Source organism: Stylophora pistillata, chromosome 3 (genome assembly GCF_964205215.1).
Source record: "Stylophora pistillata chromosome 3, jaStyPist1.2, whole genome shotgun sequence".
Classification (NCBI taxonomy): Eukaryota; Metazoa; Cnidaria; class Anthozoa; order Scleractinia; family Pocilloporidae; genus Stylophora; species Stylophora pistillata.
Genome location: NC_142521.1, coordinates 5108202 through 5126040, shown reverse-complemented (window position 1 = coordinate 5126040; position 17839 = coordinate 5108202). Strand labels below are relative to the sequence as shown.

The 17839-nt window shown below is 37.9% G+C and overlaps 1 protein-coding gene and 1 pseudogene across 3 annotated transcripts; both read left to right on the top strand.

Moving 5' to 3' along the window:
* Positions 1–1199: 1199 nt before the first annotated feature.
* Positions 1200–2508, top strand: LOC148734218 (uncharacterized; annotated as a pseudogene).
* A 7471-nt stretch (positions 2509–9979) lies between these two features.
* LOC148734217 (uncharacterized) lies at positions 9980–12972 on the top strand. 3 transcript variants are annotated; one of them, XM_088754522.1, is made up of 5 exons: positions 9980–9995; positions 10986–11111; positions 11408–11547; positions 11729–12133; positions 12386–12972. In XM_088754522.1, the coding sequence occupies exons 3-5, from the start codon at positions 11446–11448 to the stop codon at positions 12743–12745; spliced, it is 867 nt and encodes a 288-aa protein (XP_088610648.1). In that variant the 5' UTR covers positions 9980–9995; positions 10986–11111; positions 11408–11445; the 3' UTR covers positions 12746–12972. The 3 variants fall into 3 exon arrangements, with proteins under 3 accessions (XP_088610648.1, XP_088610649.1, XP_088610650.1); XM_088754523.1 differs by lacking the exon at positions 9980–9995 and having other exon boundaries at positions 10972–11111; XM_088754524.1 differs by lacking the exons at positions 9980–9995; positions 10986–11111 and adding an exon at positions 11132–11180.
* The last annotated feature ends 4867 nt before the right edge of the window (positions 12973–17839 follow it).

Below are 17839 nucleotides of genomic sequence, written 5' to 3'. Positions count from 1 at the left end.
GAGTCGACAACAGTAAATCTCTTTATTTTTTAACAAAATATACAATATTCGCCTCCCGGTTAGCTCAATGGACAGAGCGCTGGACTGTTGTGCGGGAGGTCGAGGGTTCGAGCCCCGGCTGGACCAACACTCAGGGTCTTAAAATAATTGAGAAGAATTTACTACCTTGCTATAACATCAAGAAATGGTTAGATATTCTAGTCTTCTCGGATAGGGACGAATAAATGGAGGTCCCGTCTCCTGCAGGGTTGGGGTAGGAGACGTTAATTTCCCACACACGAGATTACTGTGTGATGGATGTCCTCCCCTGGGGTGGGATTGGTGGGATATAGGGCGCACTTAATTTGGAGCCTCGCTCTGTTGTGCGACCCTCACCACACTCTGGTGAAAGTGATTAAATAAATATTCAGTCTGATTTTCCTCCAAAAATCAGCTTAAATTCCAGCGCATAGCAAATTTTTCTTCGAGGCCTATTGTCACACGATAATGCATTCAAACTCGAAATTTAAGGTGTTGTCTGCTTTGTGGAATCGGATATTGATCTAACCAATCAGATTTGATGTCTTATTCTATGCATTCGACATTAAGTCAGGTTGTAGACATGTTTTTAGGACCGTCAACTTGATGGCCTGATAAAACGCACGGCTAAGAATAGGTGTAATATATTTTCGTCTGCTACAAGCCCCTTTAAAAGGGTAAGAGCTCTCTCCGCTGATCTTTTATTTTAAGGAACGGGGAGAGTTCTCTATTTCTCTAATTCAGCACACAATTTCAGGTAATATTGTTGATTCTTTTTTCATAGTTTTACCTCTGTTTATAGCCGCGAGAACAAGGTAAGAGCTCTCTTTACAAAGCGTTTCCTAAACAGCGAATAATTGAGCTCTTCTTGTTAATTGTGGTATAAATAAACAAACAATTTTCCTTTTCGCCTTTCCTCTCTTATCAGTCAGTGCAGTGCCAAGTTTAAAAATCAAATATCTCTCGGAGTTATTCAGAGAATAACTTTCAATTGCTTACAACTCCTATGATCCTTTTTAAATTACCAAAACGAGAGAACAGTTGTGTTTTTGTCACTTTCTTTGTGATACTTAAGAGACCAAGAACAAACCGAAAATACTAACTCTTGTAGCCCTTCTGCAATTAATGTGCTTTGTTTTAATTTCGCGTCATTTACAACTGAAGGATAAACATACATACACACTGGTGTAAACATGTCGCCCAACTTTAAGATATTTTGGCAGGTTTTACCACTGATTGCCCTTTGCTATGCAGCAAAAAACAACAGCAGCGGTGGCAAATGCAATGGTAAGATGGTAAATTAATTTTTTTTATATATATCCAGACATTCTTATTTTCAACATTTCGTCTCAGTCAGTGTCATTCCAAAATAGAACAGAAAAGGAGAAATTCACTGAAAGATTGATACAGGACGATGATTACATGAGCGAACACATTATTCTTAATTAGAAAGATGAATTTGTTATAATGAATATGCACAAGAAAAGAAGTCATATTTCTGACAGCGTATGAAACAAGTGATATCGGTTGTGTATTTTTCTTCTTGACACAGGGCACTGAACCATATCCACCTTATGGACCCCTTTGGCGCACCATGGATTCCCGGGAGTCCAGGAACCGTGGGACCCACGGGCATCGCAGGAGCACCCGGTCCTCGAGGTTCTACGGGACCACAAGGAGAAAAGGGCGACGCAGGAAAGCCGGGAAACCAGGGCCTCCCAGGGCAACGGGGACCTCCAGGAAAAATGGGACCTCAACGGTTCACAGGACGACAGGGTCTACAAGTAACCAAAGGTGACGGAGGAGATAAAGGGAGCCAAGGAACCCCAGGCCTCCGGGGACCTCCAGGAGCTCTGGGAATTAATTCAAAACAGAGTGTTTTCAAAACTTTGAACGATGGAAAGGACACTGGCTTGATAAAGGTATTTTTTTTCTATTGATCAATTCTAATTCTACAATAATTTTTCTTTTGTGGAAGGTAAAAATGTGAAGATTAACCTCAAAGTAACAATAGGATCCGTTGACTGCACTTAAAGAAATTGATTTGGAAATTATTTCTTTCAGGATTATTTTGAATTCATTTTGCTCATATTTTTCCTCATTTCTTTAACCAGGAATGCCTTTTCATAAAAAAGTCGGCCAAAACAGCTCTGCGCGTTTTCTGGAGTGGCAACTTGCGTATCTACAACTGCCATGCTTGCTGTAGACGATGGCATTTCACCTTCAACGCTGCGGAGTGCTCGGCTCCTGCTGCAATGGATGGCGTAGTCTACACGAGTTTTTTATTGCATTTGGAAAAAGCATGGTCACGTGATACTTATCGGGCTTAATCATAACCGCCACAGCTGTCAAAAATAGAAGGCATTGCCCAATGAAATACTTTGAACTTTCCCACTAGTTTGGCGCATTTTGATATTTGTATTCGTATCGATTCTTTTAAGTGTCCTGCCCTAACATACTCGTACCTCAGTGGAATGTTATTCCGAAGAAAGTCGTCTTTAGAGGAAGCGAAAAGGGTCCACACCAACCCTTATATCTCTATCTAGAGAAGAGGAAAGAAGTTAGCATGGATATACTTCAAGACTCTGGTTAGTTTTGTCGGTAAATAAGGATTTCCAAGCTGCATCTGATGGTAATAATAGGATAAATGATTCAACCGAGGATAAGAAACATTCAGGGAAGGGGGACACAATTCAAAAGAAAGTCTTTAGAAGGGGTGGTAGGTGTGAGGCATAGTCAAAAATGGGGAACTGGCCTGGTCTTACCACATATGACCTCTCTGAGGGGATATGGGGATTACCAAGAAAAGGAAAACAACCTGTTAAGCAGAAATCTCCGTATGCCTTTAGAAATCGTGGGACAGATGGAAAGTAACATTTTTCATAGCGAATCCGCAGTGATTGCAGTGATTGCACCCACAGGTGCTATCGATGTGGTCTTACCAGGTTTAAATACCTTTGATTGATGCGAGCAAACACTGCATTGCTAATGAATATTATTGTCGGACAGTGAATCAGCATGAGATCTGTTTGAAGGGGTACGAATTCATTCACAGTGCTACACGTGGTTGGCCAGGCCTTAAATGTCCTTAGCCGCTAAACTAACCATTGGTTACATGGCTATGTTACTTCGCTCTGTGGAAACAGACAACGGCGCTTTTGAGGAGCAGGAAACTTTCTTCCATTCGAAATTATTTGTTTCTCAAGACCGTGTCCAAGTGTTTTCTTAGAATAGCAGGAGACACTAGATATCTTGATTTTATTAGGATGTTCCTCCAAAGTTCTCCTTTGTGACGCACTTCAACCGGTTTAGCTTTCGATGGTAGACATCTTGGTGCTTGTTATTCATTAAAAAATGAACGGCTCAACTTAAATTAATTCGGGAAACGATGGTTTACATCGACTGAGAACATCTTTTTAGTCACCACAAAAAAAAACCCTTCAAATCAATTTATGCCACTATTACTCGCTTAGGTTTGATAAATAGACATCCTATAGGTTCGTATTCATGTCATCGGTGTATCATTTTTGCTTGTATGTGAACACCAAAATAAATTGTTTCTATTACCTGAATGTTTCAGCGTTGCCAAAAGAAAATTTATTTATATTGCAAATATTTCTACACTTCCTTGACCCTGGACTCCGAAATCTACTTCAACGTTACATACATACATAGGTTTATTGACCACTCCCCAAAAGGGCCAACACCCACCCATCCCACCCAGGGGAGGATATCCATCACACAGTAATTTCGTGCGTGGGAAATTAACGTCTCCTACCCCTAACCCTGCCAGGAGACGGGGCCCACGGTTTATTCGTCCTTATCTGAGAAGACTAGATTATCTATCCATTTCTTGATTATAAAGTAGGGTAGCAAATTCTCCTCACTTATTTTAAGACCATGAGTATTGGTCCGACCGGGGCTCGAACCCTCGACCTCCCGCACAACACAATCCGGCGCTCTAACCAATTGAGCGAACCGGGAGGCGGTTTTACTTTATCAACGTTAAATGTTATTTTCCATGTTCAAGTCTTTAAGTAACGAGGGACGCTTTGTGTTTATAAGGCGAAAATGAAGTTCGATTCCATCAACAAGAGCAAGGTAAAGATAATTTGTTAACATGAATAATTTCGTTTTTCAAATGGAATAAAAAACACTCGACTTCAATCAAGGGAAAATAGTAGAACATTACTTTCTCTTGATTCATTCAATCAAGGGAGAGTTTTTGTCCGTGATCATTACGTGTACATGCTTGTTGTACCAGAATGTGAAGCGTCAAGCTGAGGGACTGGATTAATCAAAAGGCTGTGTTTTGGCCAACATCATGGAATTAGTCAACTACATTTTACAGGTAGAGATCAATTTTGTGCTTGTCGCAATAATTTCAGTGTCACGAACCTTCCCCAGTTGCAACATAGTCCAGTTGACCTTAATTCTTAAGCCAGGTTATTTGGGTTTCTGGTGATATTCAGAACGTTGAAAAAGGAAAAGCGGATCAAATTTAGGCACATCACGTTTGCGTGGCCCTTTAAAAGCCGTTAGCAGAACAAAATGGAGTCATAGTTAGCCCAATGGATAGTGCGCTGGACTGTTGTGCGGGAGGTCGAGGGTTCGAGGTCTTAAAATAATTGAGAAGAATTTGCTACCTTTCTGTAACATCAAGAAATGGTTGGATATTCTAGTTTTCTCGGAAAGGGACGAATAAATGGAGGTCCCGTCTCCTGCAGGGTTCGGGTAGGAGAAGTTAATTTCCCACCGGCACGAGATTACTGTGTGATGGATGTCCTCCCCTGGGGTGGGATGGGTGGGAAGGTGAGATTGAAATGGACTGAAGCGGCTGTCAGAGGCGCCTGAGAAAATGCCGACGTCTGTTCTCAACCTCAACAACATCTCATTGTAACAAACCTGTAATTCAGCTCTCTGCAAAAGGTTTGAATAAACATCATATTAGTATCATATTAGTATAGATGATTGCGTCCCCTTGACCTTCTGTTCATTTCTTATTCTTCCGGTATACTTCATATACGGAGACTTTTCTGCCTTATTTGTGAGCGTGTTTCTTAATTTGCAGAAACTAAATTTAAGTGTTTTTGTTAGAGCAAAACGACAATGGTCAAATAAACGAAACTGTGAACGACGCCATCATGACAATTTGCACTGTAAAATCTCATTTTGTTTATCTTTTTTTACTCAACTTGATCATTACAAACTGAAACCTTATTACATAGCAAATGAGAACAATTGAATGTTTTCTTTTTGCAACTTGCTTTAGAGTAGTAGAGTAAACTATGTGGTGATAAACCGGCTGACGAACGTGACTTTCAAATATATTCGATTTTTGTTAACACGTACTGAGCGGTGCCCTTCTGTTACAGATGACGGGAATAATCAGTTTGCTGTTCGGCGATTGAATTCAGGATAAACAAATACGCTATAATGAGACAGACTTTTGTTTTCCCTGGTTCTACTGTTATTTAAATTTTTCAGTAGAAAACGAACAAAAACAAGGTGATTAAGACCCCAATTGTAATTCAATAAAACTAAGGAATATTTTTAAGTTCCTGAACTCAAGACATGATGCGGGGAAGCAGGCCAGACCTGAAGGTATTTAAACAATGAAGACAGCAAACTAGACAGAAAACAAATTTTGATGTTAAGAAATTCAACAAAGTACGGAACGATGGATTGTTTATTCAGGTTCTTAATTATGCGTCTCATTGCTAAACAAGAATTAGAGAGAAAACCTTGTCAGTGAACTTTGTTTTGTTTTGTTTTAATGAAGAGGTTAAATCTGCACGGTTAATTAATTGTTACGAGAACTTGTTTTGACGAGAACGCCTTAAAATAACTGAATAGGGAAGGAAAACAATGCACAGTGATAGGTAATCATGATTTATGGGGGTAATTTGTTAATATCAACTAAGTTGAAATTGTGAATTGGCCACCGTAAAGAGTTAAAAAGCTGACGTTTCGAGCGTTAGCCCTTCGTCAGAGCGAATGACGAATTCTTATGAAATATTGTGAAAAAATGTTTTCTTTGAAAATGGGCACTTTGATCAATAATTGTACCGAAATATTTTCACCAGGTTTTATATTCCCAGTAGCTCTAAATTCACCTGTGAGTAAATTGTAACGCTGCAGTGCCCTTGGCCGCTATATTGATGGCGAAATAACAGACATGACTTCGCTCTTGCATGAAATATTCTTGACTGTGGTTTGGCGGGCATGTTCCAACAGTATACGGTGGAAGTCGACACATCACCCAAACTTTGATAATTTGTCGGTTCATTTTAAAGAATGGAATCAGGCCGAGCATAACCTACAGGTAAGAGAATTTTCGTTCATTTTGCTTGAATGGTTTAATTATGTTCAAGTTTTCGTCAGTTTAAACTTTTATCGGTTTTAAATAGGTGTATCTGTTTGTTGAAAACGAAAAGTGCAACAAAAACAGATGAATTTGTCAAAAATGACTTCATATCGACGCATGCTTAAAAACAACTGAACCCTTTACTGTTGACTCCTCCCTGGTCCAGTCCGCAACCTGGGCGCATGTATTTCTCAGGATTAATACAAAATCTTCTAAAGTATTTCGTAAAACTAAAATTCGTAAAAGTAATAATACGAATTTTTTTGTCTATCTGTACCTTGTACGATATCAAGTAGAAAGAACACCTTGAGTTTTTCAGCGTATTTCATTCCATTAGAGAGCGAACGACGACATATTGAATTTAGTGACGTTCGATAGTTTATGAACAGGAATTATTTCGTCTTTTCAATTCATCTGCAGGAAACAAGTCTTTTATCAGTCTACAGATTAACGAATTTGTGCCGGCCTTTCCTATTGAAAACTACACTTTTAAACAGGTTACGAATCATTTTTAGTCAGATCTTACCGTTTAACTTAATTTTTCATGGCAGAAAACGAACAATGCACAATCTCTTTGTCAAACATGTAGGTGGCGTACATTGATTTAATGCCTTCAATTAATTCAAAAGTTTTGATAGACATTTTGCTGACCCAAAAAAAAAAATTAATGACAGACAAACAGAGTTATACGAGCAGAATTATTTTGAAAATGTACACAAAATAACAATGCAGGCGCGTAGCGTCCTCTACGCATATACGCATATACGCACGTGCGTACTTGAAGTGACCAGAAAAATTTGAAAACAATGTTGTGTTGGCGCCAAGTTTGCTCCAAATAAGGACAAGACGCTTTGTTCTTTGCTTGTATTCACACAACTATTTCAAACAAGAAATAAAGAACGCAGTATTTTTCGCTCAGTTTACTTAGGTTTCTAGATCATATGTGCTTGTGCGTACTTGAAAAAATGACCACGCTACGCGCCTGCCGAATGGATAGATATGATGTCCAGTGATAAAGTGGACTCGAAATGAGTGCAAAATCGCACAATCCATCGATGACTCAAACGAAGTACACGAAATGGTACCGGTGTTAGCAGAATATTTTTCGGGAAAAATTAAAAGGAAATAGATTATTTCAAAAAGATTTGAATGGAAACTCTAAGTAACCAAACAATAAAATCGGCACTTTTTTTTTTTTTTTTCAGTTTCAGATGAATCACCTAAAAAATAGGGTAAAATCATAAGCTCTGGGCCTATACAAATTAATGAGCGGGTCTAAGTAAGCTCATGGACCGGAGTTGGTTTGATATTTACATCCTTGAAGGCTTCACTGAGATGACAAAGAAAACAAATGGCTGCAGAATGTAAAGAAAATGAACTAAATTCATGAAGGAGAAGTATCTTCCTCCAATTTATTCACCGTTAGAAGCGACGCAGACAAACTCCAATTGTTTTTATGTCAGAACAAGTTTTTCGGCCGAAATTATCGCTCGCGAAACGTAAGGAGCTGAATATTATTTGAAAAATAATATCTTGTGAAGCAGCAATTTACTCCCAGTTTGAGATATGTTATTTTTTTGGAATTCTTGTTCAATTCCTCTCTGGGAGAAGAATACGTCCTTCCTTCTGATATGGGGTCATCCCGCAGAATGAGATGATTTTAAAAGGGACTTGTCAAATTCCGTCGAAAAGAATTTAGGAACTATGTTTAGGATAGCCTCGCTAAAAATCGAAATAGTTCTCTCGAAACTTAGCAAAAATTCATTTTCTGGAAACCAAGATTATTTTTAGCGAAGTGATGTGTTTTAAAACCAGTGGAGGAAAAAGGCGCTCCAACTACTTCCCCTGATTATCTTAGAGGTAGCTTTAAATGTCGCGGTGACTACGATATGAAATGATATCTTCTGAAGAAGTAATCTTTCTTAACTGATTGAAGCACATCGAAAACAAAAATGATTTTTCTCCCGCCCCCTTGAAGAAAAGAAGTTCAACTCGAATAATTTGCTACTCGAGAACCTTTTCTCTGAGAATGAGAGAGAATTTAAGAGACAACAGCATTGTTTATGGAACATGAGTTCTCATGGCGTCGTTATACAATGCAATCTTTGTGATCTTGCTCTGACGAGAACTTGTTAAAACAAATAAGGAAGGAAGACAGAGCACAGTCTGAAAAAGAAAACGAGCTACAATTGAAAAAGTGCAAATTCCAGAAAATTCGGCCATGAGGTTTCAGTTTCTCAATCTGTCCTTTTTTTAACAGAATGTTGATTTTATTTTTCCTTTTTCGTTCCTTTATAGCTTCATGCCATTCGCTGTCGAGTAAGGGAGACATTGAAGAACTTCAAAGTGAATAAGTTTTGTAAGTCAGGACAAGTTTATTAGCTGACAGTGCTAAAAATTCTTCGCGGATCAACAACTTTGTTATTCATCTACTGAGTTATAGATAACAAATTCGGACTGCAATATATATAGGTCAGGAAAGCCATTTTCCAGATACCTTCATTAGAATCTGGTAGTGACGCATTTTACAAAAATGCATCTTCTTAGTTGTAATCTTTGAGTTACGCACAAGGCCCACTTATTTTTTAAACAGAACTACATTTTAGCTTTTCCCTATTATAAAAACAAAAACAAGGTCTTACACTGGTATCTTGACTTGAACTTCAATGTTAAAAAATAGTTTTCTGAGATTTTGGAATTACATAAAGACATTAAGAATGAGATTCCCCATATTAAAAAAAAAGGACAAAGAAATTTTCTCGAGGTTTGAAATAGATATTTCAAGGAAACTCTTCAAACATTAGTTAACAGAAAAAAATGGACTGACTGACTTCCCAAATCATGTATATCATAAGTCATAAGTTGAAAAATTGGATCTTTTCCTTTTCCACCTTGATACAGATGTTTTCTCTCGAAACCAATTTTTTTTCTGAATGCTAGTAATTTAAATTATCCTTTTTGTATTCAATGCAGTGGAGCTACATGCAAAACAATTTTACAAGATCGTTTTTGCCGTTCAAAAAGTGAAGCTTTGACTGGCGCAAAGGAGTCTTAGGAAGACCTCAGTCGTGAGTTCAAAACAAGTTTCATGATCTTGTTTCACGTGGATTATTTTGTGGTTTTAATCAGTTCTTAATACTAATTATTAACCCTACCAATCTCGGCGAAAAAGTTATCACATTGTTCATGATTGAATTAGTAATATTAGTGGGCTTCGGCAGCACTGTATTCTCAAAAAAGTAAAAAAAAAAAGTGAAAAACAAAACGGAAATGGTAGGTTTAACCTCACTGGACAGATCATGACTGACCAAACATTATGATTTGATGAATAATTCTTTCTTGTACTGCTTCCACGTGGTTTCGCAATCTTGTTCTAACGAGTTCTTTAAACAATAAGAATGAGAACCTTGTTCGTGCTTTGTGCCAACCAAACAAAACTTGAATAACTGCGATTTAAGAGTGATCTGGTAAGTTATTGAAATTTTCAATCCTTTTCCTCCTTCTACTATTGTGAATTTCACGCTCGTTTTCTTCCTTTCTTTCTCAGCCTCCTCCAATAGGCTTGGCTTTCAAATAACTTAATAATTATGGACGAAGATAAATCAATACAGTAAGTCAATTAAAGTTAGTAATCCAAGTTTGCAAGAGATTAGATCCCCTAAGCTCATTATGGTATCGTCTTTTACATGTTAGAGCTTAAGGTTCATCGTTTTTCGTTCTGCAACTGACTCTTCTCATGGACATCAAATCCTATTTACAAGCCTGATAAGATGATATTACAAAAGAATACGAAAGATTTTTAATTTTGAGCTTGGTCTTTGGTAAAGAAAGTTCAGCCTTATTTATTTCTTTCGTCACGAGCGTGGGACAAAAGAAAAAGTAATCGTCGTCTACGAGCGATGCTTTTCACTTTGCTGATCTAAACTGCGAGGTCTGTAGTTATAGGGTGCGATTCCCGCTGGGAACTGCTTTTTCACTCATCAAAGAATTTACTCCCCGCGAGGGGGAGTAAATCAATCGATATTCAAATTAGCTACACGTTTGATTTCTGACTACCCCATTTTATGTGCAAAATGAATTATTTTTGATTGAAAGATTTTTTAGCAAATTAATCTGCTTGATCTCTGAGTTGCAAAAGAAGATCCTGGTTGTGCTATGATCTGAAAATGTAGCCTCATCACTCGTCGAGCCTTGAACATTTGCATTTTTGTTATTGGTATCAATCTTGTTCTATCAAAGAAGACAGATACGCGAAAAAAGAAACTCTATGTTCGGCTTCTTCCAACAAATCGTACACAACTCGAATATGTTTTTGTCAGTCTAGCTTTGTTCGAAAGGGCAGAAATGTAATAAGGCACAGATTTTATCAGTTTTAATATCCAAAGGTTTATTTACATCTAATTCGGTTTATCTTCAAGAAAGCCATTTCAAACCCCAAACGTGCAAATCGTGCTTGTAGTTTATTTACTTATAAGTGTTAGTGAATCAGTGGTACAAGAATATTTTTACTTGTTACTACACTTAAACAAATATGCAAGAAACCACGTCATTGTTTGAATTAATGTTAATCTAACAATATGACGCACTGTTTTATTTCAAGCATATGACAAGTAGCTTGTCGTTTTCAAAACGCGTTTTTACGAAAACTCTCCGACCAGAGGAATGAAAAACCCGTTCCGCTGTATCCGCCATATCATTCCTCTCTGTTGATAGCCACGGTAACAAGGTAAGAAAACTTTCTACTGCGTTTCGTTATCTAATGAGCGAATTATTGTACTATTTTCTTCAACTGAGGGTAAGGCAGTTAACGACTTTAGACTAAAATTTTCAGACGTTGCACATTTGTTCAACGAAGCTTTCTTTTCATTTTAATCATCGTTTTGTCTTCGCGTAAAAGAGAAATCTTCTTTAAATGCGTAATTGAACGAATTTCATAGCAAATTTTATCAAATTGAAAACACTAGTGGCAAATCTTAATTCACTATTTGATTTCTTCATCGTTCGCTTTCATTTTCCTTAAAGCTGAAGGATAACCAGCGACAAAACGAGCTCGTGAGAACATGTCCCCCAACATCAAGATATTTTGGCTGATTTTACAGTTAATTACTCTCTGTTTTGCGGTGAGAAACAACAGCAGTGGTGGAAAACAAAATGGTAACATGGTAAGCCCATTTTTATTCTCAATTGCTTTTCCATTTTCGTAATTAAAAATTGAGCAGTTATCGTCCCGAGAAGAAGAAGACAAAATGGAGGAGAATCTCTAAAACTTGTTAAAGCAACGTGATTACAAAAAAAAATTAAAAGAAACACAAAATTAATAATTTGTGCGCTCTTGCGACAAAGGGTACTCATGCATATCCTCCATATGGAGCCTGTGCCTATGGCGCTCCCTTCGGCGCACAAGGTATCCCAGGTATCCCAGGTATTCCCGGGAGTCCGGGACCAGCGGGACCTTTTGGCATAGCGGGACCGCCCGGACCTCGAGGATCTACGGGACCTCAAGGGGACAAAGGAGAAGCCGGTAAACCAGGAAGTCAAGGCCACCCTGGTTCTCAAGGACCTCCTGGGAAAATGGGACCTCAAGGGTCCACAGGCCGACAGGGTCCACGAGGAACCAAAGGTGACGCAGGTGATAAGGGAAGTCAAGGAGCCCCAGGCCACAAGGGACCTCCAGGAGCACTGGGAAGTAACTGGATACAATGCGTTTTCAAAAATTTGAACGATGGAAAGGACACTGGCATGATCAAGGTACAGATGAAAGAAAATGCTTTTAAAAACGAACAGAACTGTGCATATTACTCATCTGTCTGATTAATCTTTTCAGAAACATATTTTTATCCAAAAAAGCCATCACCCCGTTGAGACCCTCTCCTTAACAAAATGAAGGGAAAAGAAAAAAATTTACAACATTTTTGCGACAAGTTAGGGACTGAGATCCAGTAAAGTTAATAGAAATATTACACTATTATACTTCTTTTATATGGATATTTCCTTCACCAGGAATGCCTTTTCATCAAAAAGTCGGCCAAAACAGCTCTGCGCGTCTTCTGGAGTGGCCCTCTCCGTATTTACAACTGTCATGGTTGCTGCAGGCGATGGTATTTCACCTTCAACGGTGCAGAGTGCTCGACTCCTGCTGCCATTGAAGGTGTTGTGTATATGGTACATGGAAATGGCGCCAAGAAGGATTTACATCGCGTGCGACAAATCGAAGGAGTCTGTGAAAAAGTCCGCAAAGGAGTTGTGCGCGTGGGATTCTGGGTCGGTAACTGTCATGGTTACGGATCTGCTGACGCATACACAGGCTGGAACTCAGTGTCCCGGATCTACGTGGAAGAAGTACCACCCCCACAGGCATAGTGCCTTATCCCACCATGGTTGCATCATGTGAAGTTTAAAATAACGCGCTCTCATTGCTCAATATCTAACAGAAAAATAAGAAAAATAGCAAAGGAAATTAGATTTAACAGTCAGGATAAATTGAAGCAAGTTGTGAAATCGGGCATTTTAAGGTTTCACCTGTGAGGTATGTAGAATAGGGATGCTTTCATGGCAACTCGCAAATAAAAGGAAGGTTTTCACGTAAATGTCCAGGAGTGTTTGGTAAAAGTCTCGTATTTTAAAAGATAAAATTTTTGAGGTTATCCCATTAGATCAGTTATATTAGGATAGAGCAAAACACCCATGAGCAATTCCTGCTTCAAACTGCTTTCCTGACGGAATTCTTTCCGAAATACCAAGAAGAGATTTAGGTCCTGTATATACCGAAAACTATAAGCTTCGAATCCGAAGTACACGCAGCTGATCCTTTCAGGAAAAGCACGTTGAACTGTTGCTTCTCCGTCATGGAACCGTAGTCCTTAATCGTTCTATACTTATTATAATTATGGATGTCGAATTGTTTCTTTAAAGCAAATTCTCAGAAGTCGCCTCATTTTATCGCATTTAAAGAATAGAAAATCAGGATGATTTTGAAAGATTCCTTCGTTTGCAAATCATATATTCATCTCCCGATAATATTCCTCTTATTTGACCGAAAGGGTAACTCTATCATCTTTCCTTAACTATGCAAATGACTAGAGAAACAGACTCCTGATGGAGGCAATATCATAGTATTGCCAAGAAACATTACAACGCAGTTCAGTTCGCACAAGCTTTTGATTGCATCTGGGAAAAGCATAGTTCTGTGATACTTTTCGGGCTTAATCGTAATCGTTATAACTGTCATGAATAGAGGACATCACCCAATGAAATTCTTTGAACTGTCCCACTAGTTTGGTGCATTTTGTACTTTTATAAATTCGGACTATTAGATGTCTTGCGTTAACACATACTCGTGCCCCTGTGGAAATTATTCCAAAGAGAGACATCTTTGGGGGAAGCAAAAAGGGTCTACGACAACCCAAGTAATTATTCTCAAATCTCTGTCTAGAGAAGGGGAAGAAATGAAAAGGATACACCTTAAGACTCTGGTTAATTTGTCGGTAAAATGAACAAATCGACAGTGGTTTGGCGTGGTCTGTACTCTTATCGACAACGATATTCGTCATCACAGTGGTCGACATGTTGCGGACTCACAAGAGGCTGCGGAGTGAGTACGCAACAAATTTTGACCACAATATCGACGTTAAAGTTTTTCCCAAGTTTTTCCAAGTTTTATTAATTAGGACTTCCAAAACAATTACTTACAATGAACACCGCCTGCAAATAGCGAGCTAATCTAGGCGGGCGATGTTAACAACAAACAAACACGAATTACTCATTGAAGGCGTTAAAAAAAAAAAAGTCGTTTTTGACACATTATTTGTCAAAAGAGGAAAGAAAAAGTGATAAAATGTTAAGAAAAATATTATAATTTATGATTTAATTGTAATTAAGATGCCTTTTTTATTTCAGAAATAAGAGTACTAGTGTCAGCATAACTGTCCAGAGTTTCTAGAGTTTCTAGAGTTTCAAATAGTAATGCATGAATTTTAATTTCTTTTTGAACATGTGCTTTGGTAATTTTCGATAGCTTTCGGGACTGCTGTTCCAAATTTTAGCACCAACAATGGAAAAAGAGTTTTTTGTGATGATTGAGCCTAGAATGATTAATATAGTAGCTACCAGAAGATGATGAGCGAGTATTATACTGATGTATGTCTTGTGCAAAATAGATTACAGATATTTTGACGTGCAGAGTTAGCGGTTATATCAGACATGAAGAATGACAGAATGTTAGATTGGGCGAAATATGGAATCGTATGCGTTCTGAAAGTCAGAAAATTGATGAGGCGAACGGCTCTCTTTTGGAGTATAAAATTTTTTATAAATGAGATTTGGAAGCTTGGCCCCAGGCGATGAGACCGTACAATATATAGGGAGATAAAACGTTTCTTCTGGTGTGTGACACGTTGTGTGACACGTTGACGCGAGCAATCAGATTGCGACATTACTACCAATTGTGGTAAAATTAGAATTCTAACCTGTAAAGCAGAAATATCTGTGATGCCTTCAGAAATCGAAGGAAAAATTGAAGTAACGCATATTTCTTATAGCGATTCATCAGTTTAAGCTGTGATTGAACCGGTTATCGTTAATCTTACAGTACTCACCAGGTTTTATGATTATAGCGGTAGCTTTGGTTGATGCTCGATCGCGAGCAAATACTGCATATCTAATGAATATAGTTACCGAACAGTGAACCAATTAACTTGACATCTGTTTGGAGGAGTCTGAATTCATTCACAGTGTTACACGTGGTTGGCCAGGCCTTAAATGTCATTAACCGAAAAAATAGCCAGTGGTGAAAAGGCTGTGTTACTGTCGCTTCGTGGAAACAGATAGAGACGCTCTAAAGGAGCAGTACGCTTTCTCCCTTTCAAACTTATCTTTTTCTCAGAATAGTAGGATTCATCGTATATATTATGTTTCCTTACTTTATTATGATCTATATCGTTAAAGTTCTCTTATGTGATACACGTATACCGGTTTAGGTTTCAATAGTTGACATCCGCTCTGCTCGTCGTTTGTGAAAAAATGAAAGGCTCAGCTCAAATTAATTCGAGCCACCAAGGTTTACAACAATTGAGAAAATCTTTTTTAATCACCACAGAAACCCCTAAAATCGATTTATGCTATAATCATTCACCTGGAATATTAAATTCTAGTCAATTCTATACATCCTGGACTTGTTCAGGTTGTCATTCATTTAGATAAGTGTTATTTTTCACGATCAAGCCCAGTTACATCAACGAGAAACGCTTTGTGTTCGTAGAGCGAAAATGATGTTAAAATAGATGTTCGCATCCATCAACACGAGCAAAGCAGATACCGCTATTAACATGAATAATTTCACTATTCAAATGGAGTCAAAACATTCGAAAATATTTCATACTATATTATTTGATTCAACAGGAGAGTTTTGTTTCCGCGACAAATTGGTAAAGTATGATCACCTCACCATGTGATCATAAAGAGTACATGGTCTGTTCTACCTAAATGTGAAATGCCAAGCTGAGAGACTGGATTGATAATAACGCTGTATGATTTTAAACATTATGGCATCAACATCATGGAATCAGTCAACTACATTTCACAGGTAGTGATCAATTTTCTTCTTGTCGCAATAATTTCAGTGTCATGATATTGCCCAATTAATAACATGGTCCAGTTGATCTTAATTCTCAAGCCAGGTTATTGCAACCGTTTGCACAACCACTTGGCGTCTTCAATGCCTTCTGCTTACTTATTTGAGTCAGTAATACTTCAGCCCTGTGGTGCTGGACTCAGTTATCATGTTATGATAGACTTGACAGATGGAGACTTTTCCAACTCAGCTCCGTTATGAGTTTTTCATAAATATCAGAAACTTAAGTCAGCTGTTCCCGTTAAAGCGAAACGATTCCGGTCAATATGATAAAAGATGTCAACGATGCCAACAGGACAATTTGCATAGAGAAATACTCATTCGGTTATCTCTTTTAAGTTTATCCTGATAAACTGAAACTTTCTTTCATAAGTGATGAAGACAGTTGAATGTTTCCTTTGTACGAGCTTTGGAGCAGTGATATTTAACAAAGAACACTATATGTGCTGATAAAACGAACGTGACGTTCAAATCTGCTGAATTTTATTCACGTGCGGGTAGTGACCTCTTGACAGATGACAAGTATAAATTCGCTTTTCTACTGAAGTCAGGAGAAACAAGTACACTAGAGAGAAATGTTTATTTTCGCCTTTTCAAAGCTAACGTGGGGTCTTCGCTCCGACGAAGGGCTAACGCTCGAAACGTCAGCTTTTGTAATCGTTACGGTGGTCAATTTACCATTTCAACTTTGTCGATATATCCAAATTAAAACGTGGGGTCTGCCCTACAAATGAGAGCTTTTATTCTAGTATTATCATTTCCTAGTTTTTACGTTCGAAACGACAAAGAAACAAAATTGATAAGAGATCTCAATCAAAATTCACTTACACTGGTGAATATTTCGAATTGGACTTAAGACATACAGTAAGGTAGAAGAGAGACGAGAAAGTGTTTCAACAATAAAAGTAGCCAGCGAAAATAAATGAGAAACTGTTTTACCTCAGATAAATTCAAATGATATGACATTCAACAAACGACGACGCTTCTCAGTTTTTTCCTGTTCAGCTTCTCACAACTTGCCCTCGGGCAACGTAGACGCTAAAAATGATCCAATTTTACTCATTTTTAAAGGCCAGGAACAGTAGATTAGCTGCGTATTCCATGAAACACTTCCGCCAAACAAGAGAATACGAATGAAAAGTTACTTACAATCATATTTATTATGGCAGTTCTGAAGAATTCGTTGAATTTCCGACTTTGCTGGTTCTTATTCTTTTTCCTGGCTTATTCATTCATTAATCAACGTATCTTTTTCTTGAACATGCCCAAGGTGATGATTACACGTATGCTTTTGCCATGCTTGATTGGATAATTCTAGAAATGAATCGTGTTGTATCGATCAGTAAAATGTCGTCTACAAAACGTCAATAAAGGAGTGTTCCAAATGACTTCACCTTGAATTCTACATCTCAGTTATTAGATCGCACAATACAATTTATTCATTGCGAAGTATTCAATCATCTGAGTGCAAAAACAATGTGTCATACTTCATGACCGTAAGACGGTGCAGAAATATTGTCCCGTTATCCAGAATTGAGACGTGATTTCCAATTAATAAATGCCAGATACGATTAATTTTGTGTATATGGCTTCAAAGAGATTGCTCTGAACGTTTTCCGAAAAATTTTCAGCCCATAAATACGCTTAAGAGATATGTGAAGAAAGCTACTAGTTTATCTGCAACTAAAATTAGCAAGTGATTGTCAACGATGACAACATGACAATTTGCAAATACGCTTTTAGTTATCTCTCATTATGCTTAACTTGATCTTGACAGACTGAGACCCTATTTCAAAGCAAGTAAAAATGGTTGAATGTTTATTTTG